This window comes from Monomorium pharaonis, chromosome 9, assembly GCF_013373865.1.
Source record: "Monomorium pharaonis isolate MP-MQ-018 chromosome 9, ASM1337386v2, whole genome shotgun sequence".
Taxonomy (NCBI): Eukaryota; Metazoa; Arthropoda; class Insecta; order Hymenoptera; family Formicidae; genus Monomorium; species Monomorium pharaonis.
Window position 1 is genome coordinate 10,572,160 of NC_050475.1, and position 20,119 is coordinate 10,592,278.

The following is a 20,119-nucleotide window of genomic DNA, read 5'->3' on the forward strand; positions in this document are numbered from 1 at the left end:
ATAATATTTACACTTATATGATATAATTCTCTGAAATTTTTTCTTACAGTTCGTGGTTACTATCATAAATAATAAATCATACATAATTTTACTATAAAATTTTCTCCGTGTAGATTTACAAATATATGAATTTATTAAATGTTTGAAAACTTATAAACAATATTTATTTAATTCAAGAAAATTTTAGTATGTAATGTGTGTGTATTTGGTGTGTGTGTGTGTGTGTGTGTGTGTGTGTGTGTGTGTGATACATACACGAAAATGTTAAACATTATTTGTTTTGTGTAAAGTGAGGTGTTTATTATCAATATAATATTCTTTTCAACCATTAAAAATAAGATAATTATTAAAAAAGAATAAAATAAAAAATGAATAATTGATTTTCTTAAAACTAGAATCATATTTTTCTACGTGTGCGTGTATTGTATAGTAATCAGCATGAATAATAATAGTGATATAAAATCGCGAACTAAAGAATGATTATTCATTTTCCTGTCACAAAGTGATTATTCTTTTCTCGCGTATGTACGTACATACACCACACACACACACACACACACACGCACACGCACATGCACACGCACACGCACACACACAAACACACGCACACGCACACCAAATACACACACATTACATACTAAATTTTCTTGAATTAAATAAATATTGTTTCTAAGTTTTCAAACATTTAATAAATTCATATATTCGTAAATCTACACGGAGAAAATTTTATAGTAAAATTATATATGATTTATTATTTATAATAGTAACCACGAACTGTAAGAAGAAATTTCAGAGAATTATATCATATAAGTAATGTAAATATTATCGTAATTTGATGAAAAACGTAATAAAAATTTTCATAATTTCTCCTTGTCACGCGTTTATTACTTACCAGAGTAATTTTTACCATAAAGTTTTTTCCGTGTATTATAAGTCTATCACAAGGATTAATTTTATTAAAAATATAAATATCCTTGTTATTTAATTTTTAATTAAGAATATAAAGTTGAAACAAACATTTTATTTGGTTGTTATTTCCATTTTAATCGATAAAATTTTCTAATATTGTTTAAAGAAGGATAAATTTGTTTTTGAGCACATGATAATAGCTTCTTTTAAAATTTATGACAGTTTACGACATTTAAGACTATCACCAAAAAAAATGTTTTATTAAAAATAATCATTATTTATTAAAAAAAAAAAAAATTTAGTAATTGCTTCTTTAAGCATTAGAACTGATATTTTTTGTACACATGTATGTACACGTACACATTGTGCGTAGCCATTGCCGCTTGTTGTAGCAACTCCCTCCGCGCGCCTAGCAATCTCAAGGTGCAAGCGCTAGGGAGGGGCAGCCGCCGCGGTCGGGCGCTCGGCGTGCTTGCATTTGCCGGTAGGCCGGGCTAATACAGAAAATTTTACAAGTCTATAACTCGTTAACTATTGTGAAAATGGAAAAACGATGAGGATTTTATGTTCAGCTTAATGCGCTCTACCTGCTTATAAAAATTGCATAAATCTTTACCAAACACCCTGTATATAAAGAGATATATGTATATACATTTGGCAATTGATAATTTTGACGACATCTAGAAACTACCATGTATTATTGCATACATTAGAGTACATTGACTTTCTGATGCATACATGCTAATATTTTTGAAATACAACTTATTAGTGCATATGTATAAACAAATAATTACAGATTGATGATTTCAATGACATCACAAGGTTATACCTAATATATATAGTTAACTACCAGCTAGATACCATATATTATTGCATACATTAGAGTACATTTACTCTTTAATGCATACATAATCAATATTTTTGAAATATAACTTGTTGATACGTATATATAAACAAATAACTATAAATCAATGATTTTGACGACATTACAAGGTTATATTTAATATATGGTTAATTACCATATATTATTGTATACATTAGAATACATTGACTCTCTGATGCATACATGACTAATATTCTTGAAATACAACTTATTACATATGTATAAACAAATAATTACAGATTGATGATTACAACGACATTACAAAATTTTATACATGGATACATAATGTTGATGATTAACTGAGTAAATTAACTGTCTAACATATACATATACATAAACACATTTTTTTAAATATAACATATTAGTAAGTATACACAAATAATTAACTAAGAAATGACGATTTCCATGACACTATATCATTTTACAGTGACATGTGATTTGTTAGGAATTTTATTTATTTACATAATTTTAATCATATATTTAATGTAACAAGCATACATTAAAAAAAATTTTAAACACAACGATATAAAATAATACAATTTACAAAAATAATAGTAATTTAAAAATTTAACTTAGTCCAATTAATTAGCCCATTTTACTTAATTGTAAATATATATACCCTGGACAACTCGTAAGTAAAATGCACAACCGTGCAAAATAGCACATTGAATAGACATAGATTCAATAAAATTTTCTTCATGAATTTTCCCAAGCTGAACATTGAAATTTTCAATATTTAGAGATTATTTCAATGTTTATAACTATGCAAACAGCACTTGTTCACAGTAGTATTGATATAATCTAATTTAGAAAGCCTAAACCCGAGAACATTGATTCATACAATATCTTACGCTTTCATACTAATTTCTTTTTAAACATTAAATATCAAGATTTGGCTAGTTAATCTGTCAGATTAGTTGCATTTATTAGTATTAGAACTTGTATTGGACTTAACAAAGGGTTAATAATGTAATGCAAGGAGTGTATAACAATGCACTCTTTCACTTTGTAAAATAAGCAACACATACATATGTTAAAAATATAATGCACATAAATTTTTTGATAAAATTAAAATATAAAGGTGTTGCTTCTTCAATTAAAATCGAGTAAGATTTGAAGAGAATTAATAATTAAGTTTCAGTGATAACAATTCGTTGTTGTTAAAATATCTTTATTTTACTTATGTAACTGCATTCCTTAGTTTTATCTGCACAATTTACTTCGCAAAATAAAGTATAGTCATAAACTCATAAGTTACATCAGCAACATTAAAAATAAAATCACAAATTGATTAAATTTTAGAATTATACGCAATATATAACATAACACTTTGAATCTTACACCCATTCACTGAATCACAAATATACAAGACGAATTAAAAACAAATGTGATTATCTAAACGTACAGGGTGTCTGGTATTTTTTTATGGGATTTTTATGAGCAGGTAGAGCGCATGAAACTGAACAGAAAAGTCCTTACCGTTTTTCCATTTTCGCAATAGTTAACAAGTTAGTGACTTGTAAAATTTTCTGTATTAGCCCGGCCTACCGACAAATGCAAGCGCGCTGAGCGCCCGGCCGCGGCGGCCGCCCCTCCCTAGCGCTTGAACCTTGAGATTGCTAGGCGCGCGGGGGGAGTTGTTACAACAAGCAGCAATGACTACGCACAAGCGACGCGTAACGCTAAATTCTCCCTTTGAATTATTTGATAGTTCCTTACCTTTTTGAATATTTGATAGTTCCTTACCTTTTTTAATGAAAATAAAATTTTCTAACAACAAAAAGTATGTGTACGTGTACATACATGTGTACAAAAAATATCAGATCTAATGCTTAAAGAAGTGATTACTAAATTTATTTTTTAATAAATAACGATTATTTTTAATAAAAAATATTTTTTTCATGATAGTGTTAAACATCGTAAACTGTCATTATAAATTTTAAAAGAAGCTATTATCATATGCTCGAAACAAAATTTATGCTTCTTCAAAAAACATTAGAAAATTTTATCGATTAAAATAGAAATGACAAACAAAAAAATGTTTGTTTCAACTTTATATTCTTAATTAAAAATTAAATAACTAGGATATTTATATTTTTAATAAAATTAATCCTTGTGATAGATTTATAATACACGAAAAAAACTTTATGGTAAAAATTACTATGATAAATAGTAAACGCGGGCCAAGGAGGAATTATGAAAATTTTTATTATGTTTTTCATCAAATTACGACAATATTTACACTACTTATATGATATAATTCTCTGAAATTTCTTCTTACAGTTCGTGGTTACTATCATAAATAATAAAATCATACATAATTTTACTATAAAATTTTCTTCGTGTAAATTTACGAATATATGAATTTATTAAATGTTTGAAAACTTATAAACAATATTTATTTAATTTAAGAAAATTTTAGTTTGTAATGTGTGTGTGTGTGTGTGTGTGTGTGTGTGTGTGTGTGTGTGTGTGTGTGTGTGTGTGTGGAGGGGGGGATACATACATACACGAGCTAAAGAATAATCACTTTGTAACAGGAAAATGATTATTCCTTAATTCAAGAATTGGTTTGTAATTTGTGTGTAATTTGTGTGTGTGTGTGTGTGTATGTGTGTGTACATACGCGAAAATGTTAAACATTATTTGTTTTATGTAAAGTGTGGTGTTTATTATCAACAGAATACTCTTTTCAGTCATTAAAGATAAAATAATTATTAAAAAAAATACAATTAAAATGATTTTTTTTAAACTAGAATCATATTTTTTTACGTGTACATGTATAGTAATCAGCGTAAATAGTAATAGTGATATAAAATCGCGGAACTAAGGCATAATCATTTTCCTGTCACAAAGTGATTATTCTTTAGCTCGCGTATGTATGTACAAGGATTAATTTTATTAAAAATATAAATATCCTAGTTATTTAATTTTTAATTAAGAATATAAAGTTGAAACAAACATTTTATTTGGTTGTCATTTCCATTTCAATCGATAAAATTTTCTAATGTTTTTTGAAGAAGCATAAATTTTGTTTCGAGCATATGATAACAGCTTCTTTTAAAATTTATAATGACCGTTTACGACGTTTAAGACTATCATCAAAAAAATATTTTTTATTAAAAATAATTGTTATTTATTAAAAAAATAAATTTAGTAATCACTTCTTTAAGCATTAAAACTGATATTTTTGTACACATGTATGTACACGTACACACATACTTTTTGTCGTTAGAACATTTTATTTTCATTAAAAAACGTAAGGAACTATCATAACTCAAAGGGAGAATTTAGCGTTACGCGTCGCTTGTGCGTAGCCATTGTCGCTTGTTGTAACAACTCCCCCCGCGCGCCTAGCAATCTCAAGGTTCAAGCGCTGGGGAGGGGCGGCCGCCGTGGCCGGACGCTCAGCACGCTTGCATTTGCCGGGCTAATGCAGAAAATTTTACAAGTCACTAACTTGTTAACTATTGCGAAAATGGAAAAACGGTAAGGACTTTTCTGTTTAGTTTCATGCGCTCTACCTGCTCATAAACATCCCATAAAAAAATACCAGACACCCTGTATATGTTACAAGAAAGAAAGTTATATTTTTTCTTCAATAAATACAAATGATTAGTCAAGCTGCAATGTTGATAATTTCGTTACATTGCACAAGATTCAGATAGCGGAGACAATAATGATGATCTCATGCTGAAATGAATCCGATGTATTGTAACTGCATGGATCCTTTTGTAATTCCTGTTGCCACTTTTTTAATATTATTTAAATTAACACAGTTGTGAATACCAATTCACCTCACTTGTGACAATCACACAATATATATTTAATAAAATGCAAATATAATTTTAAAAACATAAAGCACGGCACTTTAATTACTACAAATTTCGATAATTATTTAGTTTAAACACATCACCACAAATATCTCGAGATATTAATCGTTAAAGTTGGCGAATATTCAGGTTATGAAACCTGTCATACACACGAAACGTAACATGAGATCATGCTCCGCGACCACGTGCGCACGCTCGGTGACCACATACACTCTATCATTGGCCTGTCCTTTTTAGCTGCACTCATAGACATATGGTTTGTTCGAGTCGCTATGCTCCGACATGCTCCTACTCACTCCAACGCATTCTAATAGGTTGGCGTCATCGGAATCAACGTATTGGAGTGCGTTGGGGTGAATAGGAGCATGTTGGGACATGTGACGCGAACAGACCCATAGTATATCTAGACCTTTGAGTATATATACATGGAGGAGGAATGCCAGCACTGAAACTTTGAGTATATATACATGGAGGAGGAATGCCAGCACTGAAAGTGTGTCCAAGATCTGTGCGAGAGAGAAAGGTATATCATGATACTTGCTCTCTCTGCGCATGCGTCAAACGCTATATGTACAATGGCTGGCATTGTATGTTTCACACACACATACAATTCGTAATTAAGTACAAAAGTGCACAAGAAGTGCACAAGAAGTGTTAGAACTGTGGTGCTGATAATGATATTAATGCATGCGCAGAGAAAGCGAGTACCATGATATACCTTTCTCTCTCGCACAGATCTTGGACACACTTTCGGTCTACATGAAACCATAGCAATTCCTCCTCCATGTATATATACTCAAAGATCTAGACCGAGGATTGTCCCAAATTTCAGAAGAGGGGGTAAGGCTTACGTACGATATAACAGGTATTTCCTTCTCTCTTACACACGCCTGCGTGTGGGAGAGAAGAAAACACCTGTTACATCGTCCGTCCTTTTTCAACGTCTACGTTTGTCCTTTTCTACGTATGTCTATACCCCCACTCCTAAACCGAGCAGGCCTGGCTGCACTGCTGCACTGATGCAATAAGGCTGCGGTCCACTTGACGCTACAAATGCTTCAAAGCGTTTGATTGACCAATCGAAACAAAGATTTTTACGAATTGACCAATCAAAGAATGCTTCGAAACATTTGTAGCGTCAAGTGGACCGTAGCCTAAGTTAAATGAGAGGTTTGTTCTTGGTAGCTGTACTACTGTACTGGTGCAATAAGTTATGCTAAAACTCCATGTCTACGGTGAGCTCCGGCAAACGCATGCGGTGACCAATCAGCAACCAGGCGCAGGTCGGGTTTCGGCAAGTCACAGCAAGCGCTTGAATTCTGATTGGTCACCGCATGCGAAGCTCACCGCATACATGGAGTTTTAGCATTAGAATGAGAAAAAATATATTTGTCTCATTCTAACTTATTGCACCAGTGCAGCAGTGCAGCGATGAAGAACAGGCCTGAGATAAAATATATTTGTCTCATTTTAGGCCTGGTTCTTTGTCGCTGCACTGCTGTACTGGTGCAATAAGTTAGAAAGGGAAAAAATATTTTTGTCTTAAAGTGCCTTTTCACACTGACACTTAACGCTCATTTTCAGCGTCAAAAGACATTACGTGACTAAAAATAAAGATACCCCATTCGTCATTTTTAGTCACGTGATGTCTTTTTACGCTGAAAATGAGCGTCAAGCGTCAGCGTGAAAAGGCACCTTTATTCTAGCTTATTGCACCAGTGCAGCAGTGCAGCGACGAAGAACAGCTTCCATAACTTGTTGCACCAGTGCAGCTAAAATGAAAAGGCCACATGGGTCTGTTCGCGTCATGCTCCGACATGCTCCTATTCACCACAACGCACTCCAATACGTTGATTCCGATGACACCAGCTTATATAGCGTTTTCGACCGGCCTGGGTTAATCGCTCCGGGAGCGATTAATAACATCATAAGACCAATCACAGCCATTCTTCTGAAGAAGGGAATAACTGTGATTGGCTCGTTGTAGAGGAAAAGAAACAAACGGGTTAACCCAGCACTGAGTATCGATCATGTAATTTTTTTCCCTAGGGCGGAAACGTGAAATGTGAAACGTTTCAAGTTACTGTCTCTTTCTATTCAACACCAATAGAGAGAGATAGTTACATGAAACTTTTCACTTTTCACGTTTCCGCCTTAAGGAAAAAATTACATGATCGTTGCCCTGGTCGAAAACGCTATTAGAGTGCGTTGGAGTAAGTAGGAGCCACTGAAATAATAATATTGCTCATTTATTCTGTTCTGGGTCTACTCGGAGCAAACCCAAGCAGACCAAACCAACGCACTCTAATAGGTTGGCATCATCGGAATCAACCTATTAGATTGCGTTGATCTGCTTGGGTTTATTCTCCGAGTAGACCCAGAACAGACAAAACAAACAAGGCTATAATATAACCGGAAGTGCGGCTGCAGAATCCTTGGGTACATTCGTTTACGTAGTGGCTGCCGCTGATGTCGTTTATTTATCCTTGTTTAACACGTTAGTTAAAAAAGAACAAGGATACCTCTTAGAACGCTCTCTCTCTCGGATCACCTTGAACAAAAGGATTCTACCGCCGCACTCGTTCCGGTTATATTGGCTGCGTTTCGATATTCACTGCCAGTACTGAAAATCTATAGTTTACGTCACATATACTGTAGAATTTCAGTACTGGCAGTGAATATCGAAACGCAGCCATTGTATTTCAGTGGCTCCTACTCACTCCAACACACTTTAATAGGCTGGTGTCATCGGAATCAACGTATTAAAGTGCGTTGGGGTAAATAGGAGCGTGTCGGAGTATGTGACGCGAACAGACCCATGTGGCCCGTTTATTTTAGCGGCACTGGTGCAACAAGTTAAAGCGAGACAAATTTTTTTTTTCATTTTAACTTATTGCAACAGTGCAGCAGTGCAGCTAAAAAGTGGCTTGTTCTTTTTAGCTGCACTATTACACTGGTGCAATAAGTTAAAGTAAGACAAGTATAGCTGCGATATTCACTGCCAGTACTGAAAATCTATAGTTTACGTCACATATAGGGTGCGTTCTTAAATTCGCAACGGATATACCAGAATGTCATTCCATCTTTGTTACTTACGGAAAGTTGAACAAAGACAGAATAACACTCCAGTACATCCGTTGCGAATTTAAAAACGCACTCATACCGTAGATTTTCAGTACTGACAGTAAATATCGGAACGCAGCCAATATTTTTTCTCAATCTAACTTATTGCATCAGTGCAACAGTGCAACTAGAAAGAACAGACTAAAGGATCACAGACAGGCCAATGATCATAGGCCGGTATTCATAGTCGATTCTTATATTTAAGATCATCTTAAGTACAGCCTTAAGATGCCATCCAATCACAGAGCCGTATTAGCATCTTAAGACATTACTTGAGACGATCTTAAAATAAGATTCGACTATGAATACCGACCATAGAGTGTATGTGGTCACCGAGCGTACGCACATGGTCGCGGAGCATGTTTATGTCGTTACGTTTCGTCGGTATGACAGGTTTCATAATCTAAATATTCGTCAACTTTAACTATTAATATCTCGAGATATTTGAGGTGATGTGTTTAAACTAAATATCGAAATTTGTAACAATTAAAGTGCTGTGCTTTATGTTTTTGAAATTATATTTGCATTTTATTAAATATATATTGTGTGATTGTCACAAGTGAGGTGAATTGGTATTCATAACTGTATTAATTTAAATAATATTGAAGAAGTGGCAACAGGAATTAAAAAGGATCCATGCAGTTACAATACATGGGATTCATTTCAGCATGAGATCATCATTATAGTCTCCGCTATCTGAATCTTGTGCAATGTAACGAAGTCATCAACATTGCAGCTTGACTAATCATTTTTTATTTATTGAAGAAAAAATATAACTTTCTTTCTTGTAACATATGTTTAGATAATCACATTTGTTTTTAATTCGTCTTGTATATTTGTGATTCAGTGAATGGGTGTAAGATTCAAAGTGTTATGTTATATATTGCGTATAATTCTAAAATTTAATCAATTTGTGATTTTATTTTTAATGTTGCTGATGTAACTTATGAGTTTATGACTATACTTTATTTTGCGAAGTAAATTGTGCAGATAAAACTAAGGAATGCAGTTACATAAGTAAAATAAAGATATTTTAACAACAACGAATTGTTATCACTGAAACTTAATTATTAATTCTCTTCAAATCTTACTCGATTTTAATTGAAGAAGCAACACCTTTATATTTTAATTTTATCAAAAAATTTATGTGCATTATATTTTTAACATATGTATGTGTTGCTTATTTTACAAAGTGAAAGAGTGCATTGTTATACACTACTTGCATTACATTATTAACCCTTTGTTAAGTCCAATACAAGTTCTAATACTAATAAATGCAACTAATCTGACAGATTAACTAGCCAAATCTTGATATTTAATGTTTAAAAAGAAATTAGTATGAAAGCGTAAGATATTGTATGAATCAATGTTCTCGGGTTTAGGCTTTCTAAATTAGATTATATCAATACTACTGTGAACAAGTGCTGTTTGCATAGTTATAAACATTGAAATAATCTCTAAATATTGAAAATTTCAATGTTCAGCTTGGGAAAATTCATGAAGAAAATTTTATTGAATCTATGTCTATTCAATGTGCTATTTTGCACGGTTGTGCATTTTACTTACGAGTTGTCCAGGGTATATATATTTACAATTAAGTAAAATGGGCTAATTAATTGGACTAAGTTAAATTTTTAAATTACTATTATTTTTGTAAATTGTATTATTTTATATCGTTGTGTTTAAAATTTTTTTTAATGTATGCTTGTTACATTAAATATATGATTAAAATTATGTAAATAAATAAAATTCCTAACAAATCACATGTCACTGTAAAATAATATAGTGTCATGGAAATCGTCATTTCTTAGTTAATTATTTATGTATACTTACTAATATGTTATATTTAAAAAAACGTGTTTATGTATATGTATATGTTAGATAGTTAATTTACTCAGTTAATCATCAACATTATGTATCCATGTATAAAATTGTGTAATGTCGTTGTAATCATCAATCTGTAATTATTTGTTTATACGTATGTAATAAGTTGTATTTCAAGAATATTAGTCATGTATGCATCAGAGAGTCAATGTACTCTAATGTATACAATAATATATGGTAATTAACCATATTAAATATACCCTTGTAATGTCGTCAAAATCATTGATCTATAGTTATTTGTTTATATATACGTATCAACAAGTTATATTTCAAAAATATTGATTATGTATGCATCAGAGAGTCAATGTACTTTAATGTATGCAATAATATATGGTAGTTTTTAGATGTCGTCAAAATCATCGATTGCCAAATATATATATATCTGTTTAAATATATCGAATTATAAATATTAAATACGACTAATCTGCAACCCGATTGAAAATATCTAACGTCTGTGCATTACGAACTTTGAATAATTATATCAAAAACAGATATTCTCTGTAGTCAATATTAACCGCAGCATATTTTTCACTTATGAATAGGGCTTTATACTAATGCTATAAGATATAACATACATTTAACATATATTATGACATATACACTCACTCGAAAAAAAAGCGGTACACCTAAAATTTGTCAAAAAATCACTAAACTTTGAATGACGATAACTACGCGAGTAATAAAGATAGAAAGGTTTCTAAAAAAAGAAATTAAAGCTTCAAATGTCTACTTTAAGAATTGATTTAGTAAAATTTTGCGTAATAATTTTTTTCAAAATAGCGTATGACAAAGCGAGAGCATGCGAAATTGAAAAATATTGGTCCGAGTTTGCGACGAGCCATGGCGTGAGGCAAGTATCGCACCTTAATGGGATAAAAAGCATGCGATAGTACATAGTTTTCCCTTCAAAATGCTTTTTTACTCGTCTCGATACGATGATTTTTCGCTGAGATATGCGCATTTGAATAAAAAGGCAGTTTTTTACTTTAAATGCGCATATCTCAGTGAAAAATCATCCTATCGAGACGAGTAAAAAAGCATTTTGAAGGGAAAACTATGTACTATCGCATGCTTTTTATCCCATTAAGGTGCGATACTTGCCTCACGCCATGGCTCGTCGCAAACTCGGACCAATATTTTTCAATTTCGCATGCTCTCGCTTTGTCATACGCCATTTTGAAAAAAATTATTACGCAAAATTTTACTAAATCAATTGTTAAAGTAGACATTTGAAGCTTTAATTTCTTTTTTTAGAAACCTTTCTATCTTTATTACTCGCGTAGTTATCGTCATTCAAAGTTTAGTGATTTTTTGACAAATTTTAGGTGTACCGCTTTTTTTTCGAGTGAGTGTATTTAGAAAACATGCTTTTTATAAGGGATACACTAATTATAATTTCATGTGGACGTATTTGTTTGTCAATATTTGTCTGAAAACATATCTCATGTCTGAAATTATTCAATATTTTAGAAGGGAAACTACCTATGCAATTTTGTATAGAGTTTTGACAGACCTAATCAAATTTCGGCTAACTTCTACGAACAAAATAAAATGTTTCACTGGGTCTGTTTGCATCACATGCTCCGACATGCTCCTATTCACCCCAACGCACTCCAATACGTTGATTCCGATAACGCCAACCTATTAGAATGCGTTGGAGTGAGTAGGAGCATGTCGGGGCCTGGCGACGCGAACAAACCAACTGTTTCAATAAATTTGAATCACTCAGAAACTTTTTTAATAACATTTCATAACTTACAAACAAATTTAAAAAAAGGGATTAATATTGACGTTGACAATATTGACGCGTGGTCAATATTGACACGTGGGCAATAGTGACGTGGCCAATATTGACGCGTGGGCAATAATGACGTGGGCAATAATGACGTGGTCAATAATGACGCGTGGCCAATATTGACGTGGCCAATCCACCTCGTGGTCAATCGGTATCGTGGTCAATATTGACGTGGCCAATATTGACGTGGTCAATATTGACGTGGGCAAACGGGACGCTCCCACGCAGACAAGGCCATCCGAGATGGGTTTAGTGGGTAGTACGGGTATTGCACGTGAACGGGAAGGACTAGCCTCCCGTTCACAAACCCGTGAGTCCCACATAACCCCCGCCCATGAATCATCGACGGCGGCGGTATGCGTAAATGCATTCCCATCTCGTAAAACAAAAAAAAAACAAAAAAACACCGTTCGATTACGCACCGTTCAATTGCGCATCGTTCAGTTGCGCACCGTTCAATTGCACACCGTTCAATTGCACACCGTTCAATTGCGCACCATTCAATTACACCATTTAAATCGCAAACTCATGTGGTGCTTTACACACACACACACACACACACACACACACACACACACACACACACACACGGGGGGGGGTCAAGAGAAGCCTTTGGCCCCCCTCCCGCATCCACCCCGTCCAAGTCGCTAACCCAGGTACACATTGCGAACGCAGCCATAATCTATAAATATTTAATATGCGTTTGATTGAACAGTTTGCAATTGAACGGTGTGCAATTAAACAAAGTGCAATTGAACGGTGTGCAACTAAATGGTGTGCAACTGAACGGTGTGCAATCGAACGGTGCGCAATCGAACGGTGTCCAATCAAACGGTGTCCAATCAAACGCTGTCCAATCAAACGGTATCCAATTGAACGGTGCGCAATGTTTCGTGTCTAATAGCACGGTGGGCAATTGCAACGTGTCTAATTGTACTTTGCGCCACTGAACCTCTTCCAGCTGAGCTTTCTTGTGCACGTTTTAAGTACCGCTAACCTAAAACCTGATTCGCGTGACAGCGCGTACTGAGCGCTTCCTCAACGCTACCCATTAAGTGATACTACACTGCCCCGCTCGTTATCCGACTTCCGGTTCGCGTATTGAGTGACCGCTCCCGACACCGTTCTCGGGAACTTCTGAGGGGAAATCGACGCCGCGGATGATCCTCCTCGCAGGATGATTGTCAACGACAGTTAATCACCGCAACAGCTGACAGCCGACCGGAACTCCGCACCGTACTGTGCCGCCGCGACCGACTGCCACGGCCAATACGAACGCCGCATCGCACCGCGCAGTCGCGACCAATCCGAACGCCGCATCCGCCGCGATCAAACGCTACCGCTAATCCGCGCACCGACCGACCAACGCGGCGCACGCATCATGCGCACCGCCGCAATTACTCCGAGCGCCGCATTACTGCGAAATACTCCGCGCGCACGCGCGCCGCGACACACATCGTCAGTAGCAAGCATTGCGTACTTCGCAAGACGAGGCAACATATGTATTGTAAATATTAGCGTAGAGACACTAAATAATTAGCGTAGAATTATTAATAATTGATATACAATAAACCATCACCGTTGTACATATACTTGATTATCTAGTCACTCAACCAGCCCGCCGCCCGAATCCTGAATCCCGCGGCTATCCGTTAGCCAATCATATTTGAAATTCACGGGTTACAGACTTTATATTTAACCATGAATTTTATTATTCATAGCTGACACTAAAAATTTCTTCTGAGAAAGTTAAAAATTCTAACATACTTAACTACGATTGCAATAAAACTTCTGCAGCATGTCGTACATTGTAGTTACAATATGACATAAGCATATAATGTAATAAAATGAGCGAAAATAATCGTGACGTGATGGAACAGTTTGAAAACTGAATTCGTATTCACTATCAAAAAAACTACAGAAAATGATTAGTCCTATTCCGTTTTTTTAAACGTGTTATTATTGAGCCTTTAATTATGAAATAGGATCCAATTAAAAAAAAATGTCCATAGGTAAAACGGGAAGACACAAAGGTTCGCGATAAAGAATTTTCTTGGAAAGCTACAAAGAAAGAACTGAAAAATATTAGCAGGGAATGGGCATATGGAAATCCAATTCCATCGGATATGAAGGAATTAGATCTGCAAGAGTTGCAACAAGTCGCCATCGATTGGAGGATGCTGACTCCAATCAGACCGAAACTTCGTCAAGATGAAGAAATGTTTTCAAAATTGGTAAGAATTTATATATTACAGGGATCTCTCTCTCTCTCTTTCTCTCTCTATCTCTCTCTCGTTCTCTCTCTGCTGGTGAGTACCTTGCAATTCGCATGCTTTTGCTTTCTCACATTTGATGTGCACTTTTGTTGCTGTAAGTTGCCTTTGGGCCTTTTTGTTGCAGATATAAGCATATCTTTTGTTGCTTGTCACTTGAAGCATTTATTTTCCATTTCCATCTTTTTTTTTCTTTTTCATCTTAGCTGACAAGTAATTGCTTGCAATTCTAACCTTACTTCCTGCTAATTTGGTGAGCGCTGACGACATCGGCTGCGCGTCCGTGGTGGTCTATACCTTTCGACCATCTACTCGCATCTTATTGTTAGTACCAATGTGCATGCGTCACTCCTGGCGACACCTATTAGATGCTTTGGAATCTTATTCTACTATCCTGTCCCTTGCCTTGGTTACTTATACAGAGTGCGGACTTTGTAATTTTGCCAACACATGCGGCGTATGTGCACCAAGTGTAGCAAATCAATTGCGAGTAAATTAGTTGAGTGCGGTAAGTGCGGATTAGCATTTCATCCAGGCTGTGTCAAGACTTACGTTGCCACCAGATCGGCCAGCTCGTACTGCAAATCACTATCGAACATGCCTCACGCCGAGAAAGGAAATGAGTGCTGATTCGTTTGATTTTTACAATGCGACTTCATCCGCCAGTGAGGGTGCTACGCACTCCGGTACTCGAATGTATGCTTGGCAGCAAACTCAGATATCCACAAACGATCTTTTTCTCAAATTAATAGAGACAGATGAGAGAGTCTTGTTACAGGATTGATACTAAAGTCTCTACCTTTGACAATCAATTACGTATTAATAATGAGATTAGGGATAAGCTTAATTAACTTAGTTGTGTTGCGGGCACTGTAACACAAATTGTCAGCGAATCGCAAAACTGGAATTCGACAATGCGGCTCTTATACACGAGTTTAATGATCTGAAGTCTGCAAGTGAGCTATCCCGTAGACTTTTGGAAATGAACTTATTATATCAGAATTGCCGGCGTCACTTTCCATCACTTCTTTGGAGCTTGTGCATAATGTGTTTAAAGCCCTTGAAATCTGTAATATGTCGGGAGCGTCCAAAATGGCCACGTTTGAAATGGCCACGCGTAAATTTGACCACGTTCGAAATGGTCACGTTCGAAACGGCCACGTTCGAAATGGCCACGTTCGAAATAGCCACGTTCGAAATAGCCACGTTCGAAACGGCCACTTTCGGAACGGCCATGTTCGAACTGGTCAGTGTCCGAAATGGCCACGTATGGTTTATTTGAACATGCGCAGCGGTCATATCCTCATGCTTCTTGGCCACAAGCGCATGCTCTGTCTAGCACAAGCCATATAAAAATTGCACGCAAACCCATGTACAGTGCAAACAATATAAAGTTCACATGTGTTTGTAGATTTTCAATATAATTTACATGGGTTAGCGACTTTAACGGGGTGGGAAAGGGAAACAAAGGCCCCTCCCCGTGTGTGTATGTGTGCGTGCGGGCGTGCGTATGCGCGCGCGCGCGCGCGCGCGCGTGTGTGTGTGTGTGTGTGTGTGTGTGTGTGTGTGTGCGCGCAATGCATTCTCTGCGCCACATGAGTTTGCAACTTTCCACGCAAAACGAGATGCTCGTAAAAATACGTATAAAGATATTTAAAATTTACATTCCTTTTTCTGGCAAATGTTTCTAAGATTTGATAATCTCTCATATGATATTGTTACGCGCGCGCTCGCGGAAATGAAGAAACACTCTTTTAACTCTCAAAACGAACGATTTTATTAGAAGCGTTTACAATTAACGACCGAATTGACTCGATGCCCCTTAACAACTGTTTATTGGTTCCCCCTCAATTCCGTTGCCAGGCTCCAGACAGTTGACCGCCGCCGCCGATCGACTTCGCCGATATAACAGCTGACTCGCGGCCGGAGAATACACCGGGCAGCGCGCGTAACACTGCCCTCCCTTTTCAAAATTGTCGTCTCGACAATTCGCAAGACAGTTCGACGCGCTCTTCCGAGTTGGCTTTTCAGGGTTCCAGGACGATTTCCTACTCTCCCCGTGCTGCTGCAACGGGTTACCGAGCCACGTCCACCCTAACATGCCTCCTGTTCACTGGATCGCCTCGTGCGTCTTTCCCCGTAGAGCTGGCCAGGCTCTTTCGCGGAGACCCTCGCACGTTCCCAGTACTCCGCTGCCCGTGCTCCTCTTCCATCTGGAGCCTTGAGCACTTCTTGCTTCCTTGCGCCAGATCTTGAGCGCTTCTTTCTTCTTCCTTCGGGATCGGGGGGGAATTGACTTCCATGGACCCTACGCTCACAGAGCTCCCCGTCCCCTGCCTCGGCATTTGCCCTAAGTCCCACGGGAAAACCACGGTCAAAAACCGTAAGCGAGGCAGACTTCTGTTTGCAATCATCTCTTCCGCCGAAAGAAGTCAAAACACCCTCTTCTCGACGTGAAGTTCTTCCCGGTAAAAACGCTGAAACCCAAACACAACAAACAGAACAAGAATAAAGAAACTTAAATTAATCCCCTTTCCGAGCCGGCCCCCAACATCCCAATAAAGCTTAGTTTCCCGATTTTCCCGCCGGACACTCGGCACTTCCCCCTTCTTTTGTAAAACTGTTCCGATTAATAAATTTGAGTATTTTTGCTCGCTCAATCGCCACTCTAAGAGATGTCACCCCCTCCACCTGAAGAGAACGTTTCACAAACCTCTCTGACAACGCAGCGATAAATTGCGAACACGTGATTTTATCGCGTACCTCCTGCGAGCATTCGAGATACGCTTTTCGCGAGAGACGCTCGAGATCCGCGCCCAACGCCGCGTAATCCTCCCCCGGACATAGCCTACGATTTGTGAAGAGCATATAATAATTTTGAGCGAGCTCGCTCTCTCCGAAACGCAACTCTAACTTTGACTTTAACTCCTCGAAAAAAATAAAGTCTTCATTCACCGCGCAGGAATCCAAAAGCGAACGCGCTTTTCCTCGCAAACAAGAAGCCAGAGCCACGGCTTTCTCTGCTTCTCCCCAACGGTTCGCGCTGGCAATTAACGAAAATTGCGTGAGGAATTCCCGCAACGGAGCCAAGCCGTCGAAAGTATCCGGCTTCAATTTGAGACCGACAGACGCCCGCGCATCCCCGCACGCATTCACTCCCAAACCGAACAACCGCGTCGCGTCACCCGCGTTCTCGGACAAAGAAATATTATCGGGAAGACTTAGCTGCGTGTCGCGGGGAAATTGAAGCTGCCGCAATGTCTCAAGGAACTCCCGCTGCTGACGCGTCTGCTCCTCCTCCCTCCGCGCCTGGCCCTCTCGTAACAGCCGTATTTCCTCCAAAAGCGCTTTGAGGATCGTCCCCGTCTGCTGCTCTGAATCCCGCGAGTCCGTCTGGGCATCCTCCGCAGGGGCTGAACCGTGAGAACGGGTCACGACGGGGAAACGGGGAATAGACATCCTTCCTTTCCTCGCACTTTCACTCCGCGCTTTTTTCACTTGAAACTCGCGCGCGTTTCACAGGATCCGACGAGCGGATCCCGGACGAGCCTCCAAAATGTTAAGCGCGCGCTCGCGAAAATGAAGAAACACTCTTTTAACTCTCAAAACGAACGACTTTATTAGAAGTGTTTACAATTAACGACCGAACTGGCTGGATGCCCCTTAACAACTGTTTATTGATTCCCCGTCAATTCCGTTGCCCGGCTTCAGATAGCTGGCCGCCGCCGGAGGATTGACTTCACCGATTTGACAGCTGACTCGCGGCCGGAGAGTATACCGGGCAGCGCGCGTAACAATATATTAATTAGAGATAAAAATCACTAGAAGTCTGTGCGGTGTCCAATAATGCGGTGTTCAATCGTGCGGTGTCCAATAATGCAGTGTCCAATCGTGCAGTGTCCAATCGTGCGGTGTCCAATAATGCAGTGTCCAATCGTGCGGTGTTCAATAATGCGATGTCCAATAGTGCGGTATGTATGTTTTACTTGTGTAATTCAATCATACGGTATCCAAACGTTTGGTCCAATCGTGCCGTGTCCAATCGAGTCATGTCCAATCGTTACGTATCCAAATAGAGGTCCCCCTTTTCTCAATTATGTCAGTTTGTCGATTTTTCCTCCTCGCCAGTGGTACACTCTTCTCAGCGACTTCCTCATCACTTTTTCACCTAACCCACCCCCCGAAACGAAGTTACAAAAAACTCATTTTATATATATATATATATATATATTCTCAAGTGAAACTTTTTATTTTATAAATCTTACTTAAAAGGAAAAACAAAAAATTTTTAATTTTGACTTTTTTATTTTATAACTATAATTTACATTTTTAAGTACAAATATAAAAAATTATAATACAAAAATATTTAAATCTTACATTGTACGTCTTACAAAAGTTACTTATTTAAACAATTTATACAATTTTTATAAAAAATTTTACAAAATTTTACAAACCTTTTTTTAAACACAAATGAGAAAAATTCATGAACATCGCGTGTTTTAAAATTAAACAGGAAATAGAAGAAATGTATTTACTGTCAATAAATCCATACGTGTCAATAAATCCATACGAATCCAGAACAAATTTCGTTTACCGATAAATTGGCGTTTTACCAATACTGGCGCACAAAATTTTCTTCTGCTTCGTGTCATAATTTCGTGAAACGCTGTACGTTACTAAAACTCAGTTTTATCGCGCCATTCCTTCTCGCTTCTTCCTCTTCTTCTTCCTCCTCCTCCCCCTTCTTCTCTTCTTTTTCTTCTTCTTTTATCCCCGATATTAAATTTCTTATACGACCAAACCAGATTCTGCAACAAGTATTGTTTTCCTAACTATTTCGGCCGGTACAACGGAAAAATACAGCCGTTAAACGTATACGGATTTCGGTTGTGGAAAAATTTTATTAAATACTTTTCTGATACTATTATGTTGTTGGATCTGGCTTTAGATGTTCATAATAGAAATAATATTTTAAAATTACGGTCATTAATACATTATCAATTCTCGTCGCCCAAATTTCAAAATGTATTTAAATATGCGTGGATTAAAAGTGGATATGTACAAAATGTATACGATGAATACCTGCAGGCTATACCGATAGAATTTAAAACACTAGTATGAAATAGCCATAATAACTTGTTCTTCGTGTAGAAAATCGCTTTATATAACACATTTTTTTCATGAACATCATTGTAATGAATATGTGCCATAAATAGAAAACATTTATAAACAAATTTTGTATTGATTTCTTTAAAAAAGATGTGTTTCTAGATTATTAACACCGGTAAGATTGTAACGAACCACACCCGTCGGGCGACCAACGACCACGACAGGCCCGGCCGACCAACCGCCGGACCGTAATACGGGCATCAGCCCGTGATAAAGTCTGATAAACCGACGAGACAACGACGGTCTCGAC

General features: G+C 37.0%; 1 protein-coding gene across 1 annotated transcript in view; it reads left to right on the forward strand.

Annotated features, from left to right (window-relative positions):
• Positions 1-20,119, forward strand: part of LOC105839255 — a 117,553-nt gene that overhangs the window by 93,179 nt on the left and 4,255 nt on the right. Inside the window, exon 2 of the mRNA XM_012685434.3 lies at positions 14,440-14,661. Coding sequence (XP_012540888.1) covers positions 14,440-14,661 — 222 coding nt within the window. The remainder of the gene's footprint in view (positions 1-14,439; positions 14,662-20,119) is intronic.